General features: G+C 34.2%; 1 protein-coding gene across 1 annotated transcript; it reads right to left on the reverse strand.

Moving 5' to 3' along the window:
* Window positions 1–11,584: 11,584 nt before the first annotated feature.
* LOC124537953 (DNA replication licensing factor Mcm7) lies at window positions 11,585–20,726 on the reverse strand. Its single transcript, XM_047114947.1, has 16 exons — window positions 20,506–20,726; window positions 20,329–20,432; window positions 19,923–20,063; window positions 19,717–19,844; window positions 19,547–19,638; window positions 18,709–18,935; window positions 18,094–18,276; window positions 17,468–17,652; window positions 17,201–17,369; window positions 16,679–16,831; window positions 15,682–15,848; window positions 14,847–15,013; window positions 14,152–14,263; window positions 13,951–14,049; window positions 12,470–12,590; window positions 11,585–11,784 (listed from the first exon to the last, which is right to left on the reverse strand). The coding sequence occupies exons 1-16, from the start codon at window positions 20,534–20,536 to the stop codon at window positions 11,704–11,706; spliced, it is 2,160 nt and encodes a 719-aa protein (XP_046970903.1). The 5' UTR covers window positions 20,537–20,726; the 3' UTR covers window positions 11,585–11,703.
* Between the last annotated feature and the right edge of the window lie 44 nt (window positions 20,727–20,770).

Here is a 20,770-nt window from a genome sequence, read left to right on the forward strand (position 1 = left end):
TATAAATTAGGAACAGAAATAAAATAACTCGAAGATGCTGAAACTCAGCTAAAAAGTCAAAGTGATCGTTTCGTTGACTTTGTGTATTTTTCTTTTTTCTTCGACGAGTTTCAAATGATCACTTCATGCTTATAAGTGTTTAAAGAAGCTGATCGTTTTTAAAACGAACGCTTCCTTACTTTTACTAGCTTTTTGTTAATTATTTTATTTTTGTTTCAGTTCTTACAGCTTCATATAATGGACAAGAAATTGTACTCTAGCTTTTTACTCACACATATTTAGAAATATTTTTATTTTCTTCTGTTAAGTGAAGTTAATGTACTTTACATCTTTTACGGTGTTTTATAATATATTAGCAATTATATTTCGAAATAAAAAGTACATAATGAAATAGCGTGCATTCTATAAATAAGGCTGTCGTCGTACTAGGTACGTGATGCCCCTCGCGGCTAGTGTATGCGGCGTCGATGCGCGCGCACTGATATCGAACCGACTGCCAAGCTCACTGCCGACTGCCGACTGCCGACACCTCTGAACAGAGAACTGCCATTGGAAGACTTATACACGGGTCAAAACATCAAATTTAACAGACCCTGATGTCATTTACTACTACTATAAAATTAATATACTATTATATATTTCAAATTAGCGCCATACAACTATACATAATTAATCGGTATATAGATATTATACACGAACGCTTTCGAGTTTCTTTGCCAATTCACTTCTACATTGCTTTGTGGTCTGCGGCCTAGACAGCCTTTAACAAAACTTTTGCTAAACCACAGTCGACACGCAAAATAGCGCTACTTACACGAAGTACGATAAGCGGAGTATTGCGAATGTGTTCGTACGACGTCGAAACGTACGAACTTGTACTAATGAAACTAATTCGAACAGCATCATTTAAACAATCAAAGCCAGCTCGATGAACTATTTCCAGCGCCTTTAATATTTGTCAAAGTATCTTTATGCTTTATAGATGCTTTCATCTAATAAATAGTGTGAGTATTGAGTGTAATATACTTATAAAAATGTTAGATGATATATATGTTCATATATACAACTATACCATACACTTGCAAGTTTTTTTTAATAAAATTAATTATTTTTTATGAATAACAGCTAACTCAAGTTGAGTTTTTCAGGTTAAATCCTCTTTTAACATGTCTTATATGCGTATGCATCCACTGGCTGGAGATATTATTATAGCTTACATTACATTTACATACATTTTAAATACTTAATAAGAATAAAAATTAAGAATTACATTTAAAATAGTAAGCAGTGTCATATCAAAGCAAACATTATTTGTGTTAATTAAATTTAATTTGGCGCAGTCGCCATCGGTAGCAGAAAAGATAAGCTATCTGTCAGAAACCGGTGAGTGCTTCAGCTCGACTCCATATCGAGTCGCTCGCGAAACTAAAATTCGATGGAAATCGCAGGCCAAAGCTCGGAGCAACTTTTAAATTATTTTAACGAGCTTGTCATTTCGTACTCACGAGCAGTACTGAATGTTTTAACCTAAATTTTAACATTCAAACCGGAGTGTTTCTCGGTAGTACGGCAGAAAACAATCGTTGTCGAGGAGCATACAAAACACTTAGTATTTTTTGTGAACAATAGCGCTCTAGCGCTTGAAATGACCCAATGGGATGATGAATGCCGTTGAAACGCCATATTTTTAATTTATCACTCGATAGATAATCCAGGTAGGTAGGTTCATTGAGGCTCTTTGGGTCGCTCGCCGCCCGCCGCGACGTTATTGTTGCCTCCGAGCGGCGGCTTCTAACACCGAGCCACAAGCGACGGGATGAAGCGATAATCGCCAACAACTATCAATGAAATGAATTAAACCTGTAACATGCTGCTCTGTAAATGTTTAATCATATTTACGAATATATAATGGTACCTTAGACGCCAATATCATCATAATTATGGTTTAAGGTTCAAAACGAAAACTCTTAACTACAGTGTACTGGTATACAGGTGATACAATTTACAATGGGTTGTTTACCATTTACAAAACTATGTTAACAATACAAATGTACATATGAGCGGTATATCTAAAAAGAGAAAAGGCAAAAATAATTGCTTTGGGGTGAATTATTATGTAAAAACAGCACAAACATAAATATTCATTAATACTGTATTGACCTGTCTATCATATCGCTATGTACAAGCATGTGTAGACGTTAAAAACGCATATAAAAGTTGCAGACACGATTATTTGAATAAAAATCTGCCTGAATGAAATAAACTTACTAGTTTTCATATACATAATACAAGAGTATAAGTATAATCGACTTTCTTAGTTTTATAAAAAAAACAAGTTATTCGCATTATTACATAATATATAACTTCAACTGCAAAACGCAAGTGCTCGTATGTTGGACCCTTAATTTATTTATACAGTCCCAAACTACAGTATACGATGGCTGTGAATGTTGCTAGTAATAAAAGGGACGTCTCATTTATTATTGACAAATATTTCGCGCTGAAATACCTTTGAAATGATTCTAACGGAAGGCGCCACATTTATTTTATTCTATTTATTGCATACAATGAATAAGAAAGCACTTTGGCGGTCGGTTTTTGCATCGAAGAACAGGAAATTACATGAATAAAATGAAAAAAAAAGCTTAAGATGCATTCGTGTGTGGGGCGAAGGCAGTTGCGCGCGCGTTTATGTCTATTGTTTGCAAGTGCGCTTACGCAGCTTGTCAAGTATCTTGAGGATTTAAACGATTGTTAACGTTTAATACCTTCAAGTTAATGTGAGTCATCAACTGTATTAGATATTTCTTTATTAATGATATTTTTTTTTCTGAACGTTTGTATTCAATAGAACATTTATTACAATATTTTGAAAACCTGATTTTGTTTTTTCAAGAAACCTTACTATTTCTAGTCAAACGTCCCCTTTTTTTTAGTTTCAGCTATCGTGATCTGCAGTTGATTAGTATGAGAACTAGATAACCCAAATCTACTAAATACTACGTGTTGTTAGGCGTGTCGTATCTTGTCGACACAAGCGAACGATTAGCGCGGTCCTTAGCAAAAAAAAAACACACGGACACAATGGCTCGATACCATGAAGAATCTTCACAAATAAAACAAGCTTTGTATCACCGCCCGGTGCAGTTTTATACGCTTAAATATGTACATATTAACCGTTGAATAGTGCTACGTCACCAGTTACCTACTGATCGGGTAAACGCATACAATTGACCGTGTAATATTAATAAGGTTGAAATATTACCTGTCAGTGATCGTTCTATATAAATCCTTTTTGGACAATAATATCGACAATATATTATTCAGAGCGCGATAAATTTCGGTTTAAAGGTTTTTTTAAGGGATTCATTCAGGAAAATATCTAATTATCATTTACTCCTTAATAGCCTGGACAGTGATAACAAAAAACCTGAATATACTTACTTACAGGAAAAAATATGTGAATGCGCCAAATATTGCTTAGGTTAGATTCCTTTTCTTTAAAAATAAATAAATTTATAAATAATACTTAACCTAGCCTACATAAGCAATGCTTTACTGTCTATTGATGCTATAATATCTACTAGGAATAAATCTTCTCCTCAAAAGGAGAGGAGGTCTCAGCCCAGCAGTGAGAAATTTACAGGCTGTTGACGAGATGTTACAGAGATCAACTTTAGGAAACGAGGGGAGAGTAGGTTGACGCAAACCTTTTTAAAGCATAAGAAGTCAATATCACTGTTTAATTTTAGATAAATAAACATGGAAAATTAATAATGGAAATAATATTTCATACATATACGACATAAATCAAACTCAACAAACCGCGACTAACGCCAAGCCATGGATTCATATAATATAACTCGGATAAAAAGCATTCTTTAATCATGAAAATAATGCTTAGTCGCAAAAAGAAATATTAAAACATTCCATTTTCTAAGGTGATTGGAACCGGCATTGTAGACCAGTTAAGAGAAATAAGCGTCCCTATTGTTACCGAGTTCCGAATCATTAATATCGTGCAAAGAAATACCAAACAAAAGAAGGTAAAGAATAGAATTTTTTCGCTTTCCCCGGCGTCCGCGTTCCAGATATGAAAAATGTATCTTACTGTCATTTTTATTTATAAGCTCGTGGGAATGTCGTTGATCCTAATTACTCCGACGAATACAAGTGCTCTTGACAACTCTCAAAATATACAAAATGGTTTTTAGTCTGTTTAAAAAGCAACACTATAATTTTCAAATAAAATAAATACTAACAAAATGGCCGCAACTTTGTATCAGTTGGTGCGCACCACAGATAACTAATAAAAAGAATGTCATAAAGCAAACAACGCAGCTCACACAGCCATCGCCAGTTGCTCGTTCCCATCCCTTCAAAGCCTGTCACCACTAGAGATATGAGCCTAATTTATAATACCGCCTCCGTTGATACACTCGATAAAAAACCGTCACACAAGATCACTTGATCATTACCGAGACATTTTACTTTATATTACAGAGGAAGGTGTTCAAATTATTTATTTTATTCTTCACACTATGACATACTTTTTAGGAAGATAATTGACTCTTTTTTTTTAAGATCGAAAAACATCTATAATATAATACTTATAATAGATATACTTAATTTTAATACAACATATTAATGTATTATGTAGGTAAATAAATCATATTATCTGTTAATTCAAAACTATAATTTCCTAATACAATCAGTGCAGGTTCATTTTGATCGGACGTGTTCCTGTGAAACTTGTAATACGAGTATTGTGAATGTTAATACTCACACGAGTGAAGGCGGGTTCGGGGCTCGAAGCGCGAAAACCGCCGCGGGCAGCGCTTTGACGCGCCGCACTCGCCTCGATCACATACTTGGACAATGTATCGTTTATATACGAGACTATCTCATACTTTTTGTTCATATTCCTGATAGCCGTGAATATTTGCACAAACTATCAGCAAAATGTTTGGCATTTATAAAATCTAGGAGCATAAAGTGAGTAATGAGTCTATATGGCCCAGTGGTTAGAACGCGTGCATCTTAACCGATGATAGCGGGTTCGAACCCAGGCAAGCACCGCTGTTTCATGTGCTTAATTTGTCTTTATAATTCATCTCGTGCTCGGCGGTGAAGGAAAACATTGTGAGGAAACCTGCATGTGTCTAAATTCATCGAAATTCTGCCACATGTGCATTTCACCAACCCGCATTGGAACAGCGTGTTGGAATATGTTCCAAACCTTCTTCTCAAAGGGAGAGGAGGCCTTTAGCCCAGCAGTGGGAATTTACAGGCTGATGTTGTAGGAGCATAAAGTGCCGTGAGGAAAATAACATTAAGACTGTTTTAGTTTAACTTTTAAACGAAATAATTAAAATTGAAATAATGACATTGGGTGTTTTGTAAAACTACCAATAGACCTTCAACGTTCTACATTAAGAGGGTTCCGAAATTTTATAAAAGATTTCCACATGAATTAATCGTTAATCATTTCCAATTCAGACGTCCTTTGTGTATTGTTATTAATAATTTAACTTTTAATTTTCTGAAACTATTTCGTCCTTGTAACAGTAACCAAGACAAGAGTCTAAGAATAAATATAGAAATTGTAATAATATGTACGATCATTGACGAATATTTTAGTAAATGAATAATTGGTATATACAAAATAATTTAATTTCAAATTAGTATGAACGCGATCGTTCATGAAAGAAATAAAATCGACAATAATATTCAAAAAAGCTAGATAAAATAAAACGATAAAATGCTATCATTATATTTACTTATTATTGAGTTGTGTATAGTAGTGTGAAACTTATATGTGTTTTAAAAATTTGGAGGACCTGGTATCGGTAAAATAAGACTCGGAACAATGATATTCTAATAAAACATCATTGACTCGGAATGATTTTAATAAGTCGAAAATATATTTTCGTCAATTTTTAACAATTTAATATGTAATATATATTACATAAATAAGAACGGTTTTATATTGGATAGACCATTCGGTATTTTTAATCTATAGCCGTATATCCTATTGGTGAGACCCTTGTCATTTGAAGCCCCCAGGGCAAGTACTTCCCGCCGCTAAATCCGAACCTGGATCCAACTCCAGATTTGCAAGTTGAGCGCCGGAAGCCCTAATTTCTGTTACAAAGTCTAGCTGTACGATGGGACTAAGAAAAGTTATCCATCCGTTGTTCTTGGTACGCCCACAGCGACATCTTACGAAAACTGTACTCCTATGAGTCTAGACTAGTTGGACTAGTCCAACACCAGTCATTATTTAATAATAAGAAAATAATATAATAAGTTTAAAAATCACTAACTGAAAAACGTTTTCCCCCTAGTACGCCTGCGATGAGGTGGGGGGTGTTCTCAGGTGTTAGGAAACTGTACTATGTCTCTGTACCCCTGATACGTGGATGCAATTTCACGATGATCGGCTTAAGAGTTAAGTCGTGAAAAGGTAACATGCAACAGCTCACATTCGAATTTATAATATTAGTTATAAAATTTGTAAGATACCGTAACTTTAAGAATTTTAACTTTCATATCGTACAAATTAATTTATTAACTTTCTTTTAATGAATCCCAATTTTACCCAAATTAACAAATATAAAAAGTTATAAATATAAACCAATAAAATATTTCAAAAGACCTTTGGAATTTTTAGAGTTTTTTTAAATACTTAGTATTTCACGCAAGCACTAACACAAGCTATTAATCAAACTTAATATCTAAATTAAATGATTCAAAACGAAAAACGGATTAAAAAACTCATAATGGAATTGAGATTTGAATGGAACCAATTTCACAGAAGGTCTACACAAATCATTATAATGTCATGCACCTCTAATTATCCTTGCTGCCATCCCGATATGATAAAATCTCGATCTCCACTCTAATCCAACTTTTGTGTGACTAACACGCCAGGAATGCGTTGCACGAGCGCCGCCGGTGCGCGGGAGTCAGGGTGGCGCGCGGAAACCTGCTACTAACCAAAAAACCCCAAAAATCACAAGTACAAAATATTTCCGCTCGTAAAAATATACCTTATCCACATGATATAAGAACTACATTAGAATTTCCATCCAAATAATGTTTAGTCCTTTTTATAAAAATCGAAGGTTAGCGCCGGCGACAGTGGATACTCGCAATCTAAACTAATTTTAAACTGAATAAATTTATTTATAAAATGAATCACATTATTTTTAGTGAACCTTATTTAATTATTACGTATGTATTATAGATAAGATATCTCCGTCAAGTTATTGTTCATTACAAATTTATAATTATATATTTAAGAATATTTTGAAAATATTAGAATATTAAGGTTTACATAAATGAAAAATAAGGATGTTTACATTTACTAATAATTACCTCACAAATTAAAATATAATTTGTCAAGTAAACAATGCTAACGCCAAGAACAATAAAAGAATTACACCTACTTATTAAAAGTCTAGAAAAAAAAATACTAGCAATTGTCATTTAAATATAATCACTACAATATTTTTTTATCCTCAATAAAGTAAGTGTCAAAGTTATCACAGAGTATATAATATATCGCGTACATTTCACTATGGATCGAAGTCGTGTTTTATTTCGCTACAATGAGCATCCGCAGCGAACGACAAACGCTAGACACAACACAACGTATACCGAGCCTCACAGACATAACATAGTTCTTATGACTATTGATTATAAAAACTATAATGCAATAAAAAGCTTCGTAGCTAAGCGTGCAGGGAAATTAAACCGAGATAAGCTAACAATGACACTGTAATATCTCACTCAATTGACAGTCTGAAACTAATGATATGACAACTTTATTATCAATGCGCTTACTTTTTAATATCCCAAGCTTCAATCATTAATATGCCATGAAATACGATTTGAAACTCAATGTATTATTTCATCACCATATCGAAAAAGAACTGATATGGCCCGAAGAATGGCCGAAAGAATTGATATAATCGAATATCAAGTGTTCCTCAGGCTGAGTTTTCATGTTTAGTTTTAATTATAATCTGTCTCTTGTTCAGCGGTAAAGGGTAATGTGTAATTGTCACTGTTGAGCTCTTAAGTGATTCGTTACTATTTTGTCTCATTATAATTACAGATTCTTCCGGCATATACCCTTTTCTGACATAGCCTTCTGGCATACATTGATATATTATGTAAAGGATTCAATATAGACATGATCAATTTTACTACTCTTTATTTACGTGATCTTAAATTATTTTTTGACCTTTACTATCTCAATGATAACCTGATTCTGCGTTTCTACTGAAGTGCATTGGACTAGCCTAACAGAAGAAGCATAACCTTCTCATCAAGGGTAGAGAAAACCGTTGGCCAACAGGGGGTTTTTACTTTATCTGCACAAACGCACCTGTGAAGGATAAGAAGTACTATTATATACTTAATATTAACTAAAGCTAACTAACTACCTTAATATTACTGTCTTATTATTATCAGGTTATAGAGAGTGTTATCCCTATGGATTAAATTACGTTACCCAAACGGATTAAAAAACTTTTAAAACTTCTGTAACGTTAATCCATTCATTCCACGATTATTGTTTGATCAGTCAATATTCAATGCTCAATTGATTTTGATTTTGGTATAATATTCGTATTTGATATGACCCGGGCAAAAAAGTTGGTAATATCTATCTTTACAGCGTACATCTTAAGGAAAACCTCTTCAACAAACATTAATCATTGCCAAAACTTGCGCTCAACGAGCGTCTGCCGTCTAAGACGTAATATAAGGCATTAAAGCTTTAGTCAAACAAAAAATCTCATACCTATTATAAACTGAAGAGTAATATTTGTAATAAAATGTTTTCGATGGAGTAATAGTTGCTGGAACCTCGTCAAAGAAGTTTTTTTATTTACATTCGTACGTGTGCTGTTTGCTTCGTAATGTTTTTATTCGATTTCAACTTTTTGCAACGTAATCAGGTCAGCACTTTTTCAGGCAGTCGAAAAACGTTTTATTAAATTCTAGAGCACTTAATTGTCCACTTTAGCTCGACGCAATTAAATTTCGAATGAATACATTTTTATCAAAAGAATTGACCTGAAAATTTTCGCTAAATTCTTTCTCAAAAATGTACAATATATTACGTTCGTTTTAATTAGTCGACTGATTTTATACAGCGCTATCCAAAACTTTTATGAGCACTATACGCCTAACACTTTGTACTGATGACTTCCTCGACTTCTTACTTTGCTATGACATAATAGTATTTATTTCATTGATAGATTTTAAAAATCATGACAATAATATCGTCTAGATATATACACATTCATAGGCACACCCCTTCACGTTAAATTCTTAGCGTTAAATAGTATAGAGTGACGATGCCTAAAAGCTATCTTACCATCACCATAGAATTTGACGATTACATGATTAACTTTGTTTTTAATTTTTTTGCGTTTAGCTTAACTTGAGAAGCTTGCCATCGTAAGTTTAGTTTTTTCTAATTACATATATAGTAACTTAGTTTTACTTAACTTGTTTGTATCCTGATATTATAGAATAAAGTGAAGGGTCTTGGAGACCATGACGAATCAAAGTATATTTGATTTTGATGACTGACTCAAATTCTACATGATGATTATGAAATTGGTATTAAAATAATCTTATCTATACTATAGTCCAAAATGAATAAGGAAGGTAGATCAGGACTGCTAGTAGACCTGATCATTTGACGCTATTAAAGACTACAGCATTTTTTACAATAAATAAACAACTCATAATAATTTCATTTCATTAAATTCATAAATTAGATAAATGTTCAAGTTCAAAAATATTGGAATAGAAAAGGTTTAATTATTGAGGGACCTCAAAATGAATATTGGTCAAAATTAGGAAACAAAATTATATATTGATTCCAAATTTAAAAAAAAGTTTACGTTATCTTATTGTAAAAAGTTAGTATTTATAGCACATACTTTCATTTTCGCTACGGCTATTAATTTAATCGCAATTAAGTATCTGTATAAATTTTAAATGTTTCATTCAAACAAATATAGAACAATAACATCCATTAACCTAATTAGAGAAAAATAACAAGAAAATTGTTTGTTTAGAGCTCAGTTTGCTGTTTGGACGTGACGAGCTTGTTCCAGGGCTCTCTACCCTTGAACTTCGTCAATCTCTCGTACACACTTCGCCCGCGGGTTGAGACGCGTGCACATTGGACGTGTTATTTAAAAAAAAACATCCTTAAAACAAGCGCAATTAATTAATAACTACTTCACCATTACTGTACTTTAAACATAAATTCTAGCAAATGTTTTAAAATCATAGACTTAATAATGAAAAAAAAAATTATTTGTATTTATTTCGTTTTATAGAGTATTAAAATAACCGAGAATATTTTGATTAAATAAAATTATTTAATGCATGTAATATTTTAATTTTATTCGAAAAACTATCAAGTGTGACAGCAGTTTTAACCAAACTTCGCACAATTCATACGAGCCTGTAATCCGTTAGAGCCTCGTGACCTGTTTTATGTGCTGCGACCTACATAAAAATGTTGTGTAAAAATCCGCGTGAAACGGAACACACGTGAAATATTACACAAAATCCCTTTTACGTATAGTTCTCGTTTTCCACGACTGCGTCATCGTTGTTTCAAATGGAGAATCTATAAATTCCACATCGCTCCGCACAAGCGAATAGCCAGACTTCATTCGGGCACGAATCCTAAAAAGGACGAATAGCTTTATATATTTTACTTTATTATATAGACTGACTGACACAGGGGCTATCATCAGCTGACCAACCAAGCATTAATGAATATTATCATTCTCTTTATTCAATTTTGGTATGTCTACGTAAAGTTACTAGACAATTTGGCAACTTACGATGTCAACAGTCAGAGGCGGGCTGTATCCGCCGGTAGTCACATTTACGCTTGTTTTATTATTTTTATTTTGATATAATTTAACTGTCGTCATTTGCTCTCCGCGATGTTTCAAATGATGTGAAATTACAGTTTCAGCTATGTGTGTGTCGCAGCCAACTAACATAATTAGCCTTTTAATTAAACCTAGCCGCGTTTTACTGTACGTTGGTTGGTTCCACCAGCAACCTAGTCAAGTTTAACCACGTGTAAAAATATGTATATTGGTTAGTTTATGTTAGGACGTTACAAATTTGTTTTTTTATGGAATAGGTTGGCGGACGAGCATATGGGCCACCTGATGGTAAGTGATCACCACCACCCATAGACAATGGCGCTGTAAGAAATATTAACTATTCCTTACATCGTCAATGCGCCACCTACCTTGGGAACTAAGATGCTATATCCCTTGTGCCTGTTGTTACACTGGCTCACTCACCCTTCATGTGACAAATTTCATAGAAATTCTGCCACATGCGTATTCCACCAACCCGCATTGGAAGAGCGTGGTGGAATATGTTCCAAACCTTCTCCTCAAAGGGAGAGGAGGCCTTTAGCCCAGCAGTTTGAATTTACAGGCTGTTGTTGTGTTGTGTTGTAGTGTATATTCAATGAAACATTATTTTTCTTATAATATATTTTATTAATACAAAATTATATTGTGATCATTTTTATTCATTCATTCACCCATTATGACAATCATTACAATACAAAAACATTTTCAAACAAAACATAGGCGCAAGTTTAATCTTAAAAGCAATTTAATATTAAAGGCACTTTCACATGAAGGTGATTTTAGTTCTTACTTGGTTCACTTGCCATACATTAAGATTCTCATATTCCTCGATACAAGCATCCACCTGAAAATTGACATTATATAATATTAATAGAAACACATTCATAGATTAGAGCATTTTATGCAGAAGTGACAAAATATACATAATTCAAGTAGGTACTAGCATTATTGAATCTTAATTTTACAAAAATAATTAACATAAAGCTACACTGGTTCACAATACAGATTCTACCGATCAGAACAGGCAACAAAACTCAGTAGTTACTGTTTAAAAATAGTAGGCTCAAACATTTTATTAGTGGTTATGTATCTGCACAATACAGTCAAGATATATATTATACAATAGAACATTTCGTCATTTTTGCATTATGTGGAAATAGGATCTGTAGTTGTAACTATCGTAATAACTAAAGATAAAATCAGCCAATATAAAGGCCAAACATAAAATAAAGCACTTAATTTTACAAAAAACTATTCACTTGTTTTTAAATTAATAAGTCTTAAGGTCTTTATGTATTATTATTGGTTGAAAGCACGAAATATGTATCTAATATTATGATTCCCGAAAACCCAATATGACCAACCCAACCCAACGTATTATAATAACAATGCATATTATATATATGTATATTAATTAAGAGCTGTTTGTATCATGCACATATATAAGCAAATCACATGTTATATGTAAATTTAAGGTAATTGATATTTATTACTGGAATAGGCTTTATACAAGTGTAGATATGAGTTACCTGGTCGGGCTTGAAGCCCTTGTCCACGCAGCGCTCGATGACGTCAGCGATCTTCACGGTCTTGTTGGAGCCGGCGAGGTCGCGCACGACTGCGAATATGCGGTCCGTCGCACTTATGCCTCTGGAAGGGTCAAAGTGCTAATACAATAACAGCTCAATACTATTTCATTGATGATATAAAATCACACAACTATATGTATGTATAAATAAAAAAAATATTTTATTTTTAATTTCAAACTTATTAATTTTTAAAGTTAATATATTTATATTTTACCAAAACCAAAACAACCGTTATACAAAATTTTAGCAATCTGTTGTCTATTTCGTGCCTATCATATTTTAGCAACTTAAAATTTACTAGTATTATATTCGTTTTCAAGGATATCGTAATTTTTAACTTTGCCGTTTAGTAAATACAAATCGTTTGTAAAAAATACATTGGTAGAAAAAGCATATTATTCGATACAAGATTTTATAGATGATAAAAAAGCGTGGAGTTAATACCTGTTGACTTCCAAGCAGGATATATTAATTGAAATAATTGTATTTATTTAACATGACGTTGTATTTTTTAAATGTTAAAAAAGAGTAACTACAGAGTCATGCCGGTTCTTCTCGATAGAATCTACTTTCCGAACCGGTGGTAGCTTCACTTAATTGTAAAATGACGATTCAAAAGTGCTTATATAAGCCTACTTGAATAAAGTTTATTTTGATATTGATTTTAATTTCACGCAAAATATTATCAAGAGCATACGCGGATATATTCGACGGGATACAGTAGACATAACATTGACATTACATTACATTGCCCACCAAATTTAATGTAACTAAAAAAAGTAACAATTAACTCAGTTCTATTGCCTATTGATAGATTATAATCTCATGGACGACACTATCGTTATGTATTGCATATTTTTAAACTTCGTTTGTATTTACAACGTAATCGTCGGTCTGAGCACTTTTTGGCAAACATTCTCAAAACTAAAAAATTTTCAATAACTTTTTAAATAACTTTGAGAAGCTTTGGACGATGTTTATATAAATTAGGATTTGATATTTATATCATCGGCATTTCCTGAATAAAAACTTTATTTTATTATTTACGCAGTTTGATTCTATTGCCAAGACTACACGCTGTGTGTCCTGCTGACTTTGCAAGTTTATATGAATTTCAAATTTATAGAATAGTTTGAAGCTGGCATCGCTTTCGTCTCTACGGCGCCATTTTTATCCGCAGGATTAACATTTTTAAGTTCATTGAAATCAAAAATAGATTACAAAAATAGATTATTTAGAAACATATTTTTTTTCAGTAATTACGATTTAACATACACTAATTTAGCAATAAACTATCTGTGTATTCAATGATTTTTCAATTTTCGATGAATGTGATCATGAGAGAGTAAAGGAACAAATATTCCCTCCCTTAAAGAACGGCAGTAAACCAAAAAGTTCAAATTAGTAATTGAATAAATCACCTCTGTACATTATCGTCTACGTGTTGCAGCGACTGTTTTGACATTTCTACGAGCCGTATCGCTTCTGAAACGTCCTCTTTTTCGACCACGTCTGACAACCTATAAAGAAATAGAATTATATCATCAAGTTTCTAACACTACACCCATGTAATAAAAGATGTATTGATATCTTGCAGCAAATAAAACCATGGCCACTCATACCTGAGCCTCGCCAGCGCGGTGGACAGGCGCAGAATGGCTAACAAGTTTCTGGCCGAAGTGAATGTGACGTCGCGCGCGTTACGAGCTTCTCTACGTAGTTCGACGTACGACGCTGCGAACACACAAACATTAATACTAATTAATATTAACCTCAGTTATGAGTCGAGATGGCCCAGTGGTTCGAACGCTTGCATCTTAACCGATGATTGCACCGCTGATTCATGTGCTTTTTTCATCTTGTGCTCAGCGGTGAAGGAAAACATCGTGAGGAAACCTGCATGTGACAAATTTCATAGAAATACTGCCACATGTGTATTCCACCAACCCGCATTGGAACAACGTGGTGGAATATGTTCCAAACCTTCTCCTCAAACGGAGAGGAGGCCTTTAGCCCAGCAGTGGGAATTTACAGGTTGTTGTTGTTGTTATTGTTGTTCAGTTATGTGACAACAATAATAGTGTTACAGTTACATTCTACTATCAAACCCACTTAATTAGGGTACACTAAATAAAGCTGATTAACAAAACTGTACACTTAGCTAGAGTACACTATCTGATAAAATATATGTACTTTTTGTACTTAAAAGATCGTGAGTTTTGCAAAATACTGCAACTGCCTGGATCACAGGGCAGCCGGGCAGAAACCTCAATAGTGGTCCGCCTTCGACAGACACGGGAGTGCAGTGGGCACTCACAGACGATGTAGTCGGCGAGGTGCGTGGGCACGACGGGCTGCTTGCGGCGCGTGAGCGCGAGGTAGCGCCGCACGAGGCGCATGCGCAGCGCGCGCGTGGCGCCGGCCGGCTGCGCGCAGTGCTGGTGCACGTACGCGATGTGCTTGGCCAGCTCCAGGTCCTTCTCCCTGCGCACAACTCACTCGTTACTTACGACCTTCTTGCCTAGTCTACTTCGTTAAATACGAGTAAGATGCAATAGGCTATTTGACTGGTTTTTAAAATTCATTTTATATTATTTAGTAGAGGTTAAGGAACCCATTAAAAGTTGATTTTTTTTATTTCTAGTAAATATTTGCCGAAAAATATCATATTAAAAATTCCATTTTTTTAATAGCGCGCGAAAACGCTATTTTGACAATATGGCGCTGCAATGGGGTTGGTAACGTCACTTGGCTGTATTTTAATCTGTGGTACATATAGTTGAAAAGCAAGGTTTACAAGAAAATGACTTCATCATAAGCCCGGCCAATCGGGAGCGTTTTGTGTCACGTGACAAACGTTTGAAAAAAATGCATTTTTATTTATTGATTTTTGAATAAATTAATTATTATTTTCAACTTTCGTTAGCAAATAAACATTTTTAAACTCATAATTTACACTGATTACAATGATTCACAATTTATTTTTCGCATCGTCAAATAACCTATTAAGAAAAAAAAATTAAAATAACTCTAAAATGATTTAGGCAAAAGAAAAATGTATGTATCATTTGTGCATCTTCATCTATAAGAAATGAAGGACGAACTTTTTCTAAATTTTTTTAGGTTTCGTAGGTAGAAATTCGTTGGCTCACCTGTCGGGCTTGTCCCGTATGAGCCACAACAGGTCGAACCGCGACAGCAGCGCGGCGGGCAGCTGTATGTTCTGCTCGATGGTGCGCTTGGGGTTGTAGCGCCCGTACGCGGGGTTGGCGGCCGCCAGGATCGACACGCGCGCGTTCAGGCACGTCATGATGCCCGCCTGTATCGACACATAAAATTGTTCTTCATATCAAAAACACTATAATATATATATTATTTTAATGGCTAAAACTAGTGTAGTAATTCTGTGTTTAATTATGATTTATTTTTAAAAAAATCTCTTTAGATTGAGGCAGTCAGTCAAATCAAATCGAATCAAAATAAATTTTATTCAAGTAGGCTCTTACAAGCACTTTTGAATCGTCGTTTTACAACCAAGTGAAGCAACCACCGGTTCGGAAAGTAGATTCTACCGAGAAGAACCGGCAAGAAAATCAAAAAAAAATACAAAGTCATGTTAGTTAAATACAATTATTTAAATTAAAATATCCTGCGTGGAAGGCAACAGGTATTAGCAGTAGTGATTGGTTGAGATAATGAGCGATTTTATGTTTCTTTGTGTAATCCTATTACTATTACTGCTAATCGACGATACATAGAATTTCGAAATTCTTTGTATTGTAAAATCACCATCTTTTTGAAATCAGTCACAATTTGCCGCCTTTTGTGCCATGCTTTTTTTTGTTATATTTATTTCCTGTGTACAATAAAAATCTAATAAATACTTACCTTGATGTACAATAAAGAATATTATTATTATTTGTTGTAGTCTCAACTCTCAAAATATATTTTAGAGAATACCCACTTTTGTAGTAATTAAAATACACACAGCTATTTTACTATATTTTATTCGGTTAACGAAGTATCTATAAGGCGAATATATTTTTTGTTATTGTTATATTTATCATACTGTTCTCATGTAAGTGAATCTGTCTTTTTGAGAATAAATTCTTAAACCTCATTTGTTAACAAAAGAAGAAGATTACCGACCTTAGCAATACTGATGGTCTGCTGTTCCATAACCTCGTGTATGGCCGTGCGGTCGTTCTCCGCCATCTTGTCGAACTCGTCAATGCAGCACACACCTTGATCCGCCAGTACCAATGCTCCTCCTTCTAACATCATCTCGCCAGTAAATGGGTCCTAAGGTAACATAGAACTTGACTTTAATTTGAACAAATTTTTTTTTTATGGTATAGGTTGGCGGACGAACATATGGGCCACCTGATAGTAAGTGGTCACCATGGCCCATAGACAATGACGCTGTACGGAATATTAACTATTCCTTACATAGTCAATGTGCCACTAACCTTGGGAACTAAGATGTTATGTCCCTTGTGCCTGTAGTTACACTGGCTCACTCACCCTTCAGACCGGAACACAATAATACTGAGTATTGTTATTTGGCGGTAGAATAACTGATGGGTACCTACCCAGACGGGCTTGCACAAAGCCCTACCACCAAGTTAATGAATTGATTTTAATTTTGCTTTGTTTTCCAATCATTTTTACCTTCAATACAGCTGCAGTAAGACCAACGCCTGATGAACCTCGTCCAGTAGTGTATTGGCTGCGGGGAGCTAATCTGTCGATATAGTTCAGCAACTGGGACTTGGCCACACCAGGATCACCCATCAGGCAGATGTTGATATTACCACGAATTTTCATGCCATTAGGACGTCTATTAAAATTAATGACAAAATTAGCAAGGTGAACACTACTTCCTAAATTTAAGAGATATGAAATAGTAACATACTACATGTTACAATAGATACTTACTTATCGACTCCCCCGACAAGAAGCAGCAATAAGGCTTTTTTAACGTCTTCATGACCGTAAATCTCAGGCGCCAAACTACGAGCCATTCTCGAGTACAAATCTTCATCGGCGAGTTCAGCTAATTCCTCTTCAGTTAGCGGTTCTGCCGTTTCACCTTCCTCGCTTTGATTTAAACAAGTTACGCCCTACAAAATATTACAAAGAAAAAATTCGGTTTAGTTTAACCACATAGCTCAATCGTATCAAAAAGAAAGTTAAAAACGACTCAAATTAGATGTAGCATCGGAAAATGCAATGAAATGAAAATGAAACCGATTACTGCCGATTTACACGACCAATAGAAATAGCTCTCTATCGCGCCATTCGACGCTATTCGTTGCTACAGATTCTCGCGTCAGAGAAAGCAAGTGCATGTTAATCGGCGTGTCAAATTGACGAATATATTAGGCCATATGATATTACAAGTTATTACTTTTGTGTAAAGATCATTTTCACATGAGAAATAAATATTGATAATTTGGGATAGTGCACTCAATTCGGATGTGACCGGTTTTACGAATTTTGCCAATGCTACATCTAAGTTGTGTCGTACTATACAGCCATCGCATAAGTTACAATACACTCACATGAGCTTCCAAGTATGTGTCGGAGAGCAACCCTTGCATAATTTGTTTGAAGCCGGCATTGAGCAGCGGCAGGAAGATGCCCGTGACGGCCACGTGGTCGCCGGGCTGCGCGCGCCGCGTGCACTCGCCGCGGCAGTACACCGACAGCTGGCGCGGGATGTGCCCCACCGGCACCTGGTCTGACTGCAGCACACATGTTATGTATCGCTCTAGTCTATGTTATTGTAGTCCTTCACAATAGAAGGTGTGACTGCAGCACACCACGGTTAGCGCTCACATCAACACACATTATGTATTAGTCTAGTCTATGTTATTGTAAAATCCTTCACAAAACAAGGTGTAATTTATGACAGAATGAATAATGCAAGACAAGACTATCTTATTAAAACGAAGTATTAAATGCCTGAAGCAACTAGAATTGCCTTATTGCAATTATTCGAAAATGATCATACATTTATAAATAAAAACGATGTAGCTTTTAAGTATTATTCAACTGTTTCCATGCTGTAGATATATCTATATTTGATCTTTTTCTGTATACAGAAAAAAATCAAATATAATTTAAAACAAACTTTCAACTGACAAATTCAAAGTATAAAAAAACATAATACTGACATGTTCCTGTATCTTTAACTCCTGAAACTTTTGGAACCTTGATCCTCTAGTTTGTAAATGTAACTGGCCAGCTGTTTTGTTGAGTCTGCACTCATCAGCACTGCAGGCAGGCGGTGGGGTGAACTGCAAGGATCGAACTGGCTGGTATGTCTCAGCTCCACAAGCACTACATGAGTAAGTTGCTACTATTAATAGAGGCTTGACATCCGTGCAACGAGTTACTATTCCTGAAACATTTAGAAATTGTAAAGTTAAATAATATTCATAATTTTAAGTTATCCTATTATTTACTGGTGTACAATAAAGAGTATTTTGATTTGATTTGATTTGATTTTAATTCTAAATGTTTGTGTTGTCCTAGGTTAAGGATGAACAAGGAAATTAATACTACTATTCTTGGCTTTAAAATTCAATTGAGTTTAATATCTCAACCGTACCGATTAATCTCATTCGTATCTTTTCCATCCTACGTGTCATTGGTGTAATAATCTGTGCCATGCCGGCACAACTAAAAGCCATTAAACTAAGAATTCAATTGAATATTGATAATTGTCTTTGATTTGTCCAAATAAATATGCTGGATAAATAATTCATCTGATGGTAAATGCTCAACACTGCCCACAGGTCATCAATGCATCAATGCATCACCATCAACATAGGAAACTAAGATATAACATGCTTGGTTCCTATAATAACGCTAGACCATTTGGCCAAACAGGAACAATACTAGTAAAGTAAATATTTCTGTTGGTGGTGGAATATGTTTATATATGTGTATGAGTGATTGTATAACTTAGTTTCGAAAATTATTTCTTAAATTTAATAAGTACAACTATACCTCTGACAGTAACAAGTTTTCCTATGTGTTCAGCCTTCACGTCTCTTATTGGAACTGATTTAGAAGTAGACATATCCTTGAAGCATACTTCACTAAAATGTGGTATAAAAATATTAAATTATAAATTCTACGATAAAAGAAAATAACAAAAACGATTAAATTATTCTTACAATCGTCTTATAAGTTCTGGAGGATATCTATTCCTTGGGTCTCTCATCTCACCGGGAATCCTATGATTCCTTGCTTCTAGCATTATTCTGTGCTCAATATACACATCCAGTACATCTTTAGCAACAGCCTGTGAAAATATTAAACTCATAATATAAGCTTTACATAAGTAGCATTATTATTAAATGAAACATAAGTCCAAACAAACCTCTTTATTTTTAAAATCAGGAAGCATCTCGTAAACAACATCAGAGACCATGTTAGTGTATCGTCTTGTATTTTTAATCACAGCTTCCGCCAATTCTTCATTTGTTTCATGTAAGTCATCCAAATCCACTACAAAAGCTACCTGAAGAGTTTAAATAAAATAACTTTTAACACATGTTTCATCCTAATTATTGCCTTTATAACTGTGTACTATTCTGAATATGTTCTTATGTTAATTGTTTTCTATTAAATAATTTGGAAAGCATAAAAGAGTATTATTTGTATTTTGTAAATGTTGATACAACACATTATCCTAATGAAATGGATTATTTACTACAAATACTCAAAGTAACTGACAATTAATTAAGTAGTCCTAATAATTACAAATAAAATGACAATAAAGTTACCTGTTCTCTATGAGCAACTTTAGAAAGCTGTTCAGAGTATTTAAAAAATTTGCGGCCTTCATCGTCGGTCTGACAAAAGTCAATGAAGAAATTTTTGAAAGTCTCTGTGAAATGAAAAGTAATCTTTACTGGTTTGTTCACAAATACTTGAAGATTTTAAAGATTACACTATATTACCTTTATCAGCCGTATAATCACGCATTGCCATCTTGAGTATATCACCCAAGAATTATTAGGGTTGAAATGTTAATTCCTGTGGCTGATTAAGATTTTCAAGTTTAACTGTGGTGTAAGATACTTAAAATAAAAATATATACCATAATTTTGTACGATATAGTGTCTGTTATGAGCTACCCGACTGTTAAAAGATGTTTAACTTTTGTTTGACAGCAAAATTGGCGCAAAAATCTCAAATATAGATTATATTAAGAATGTCCAGATA

The sequence above is a fragment of the Vanessa cardui genome, chromosome 2 (assembly GCF_905220365.1).
Source record: "Vanessa cardui chromosome 2, ilVanCard2.1, whole genome shotgun sequence".
NCBI lineage: Eukaryota > Metazoa > Arthropoda > Insecta > Lepidoptera > Nymphalidae > Vanessa > Vanessa cardui.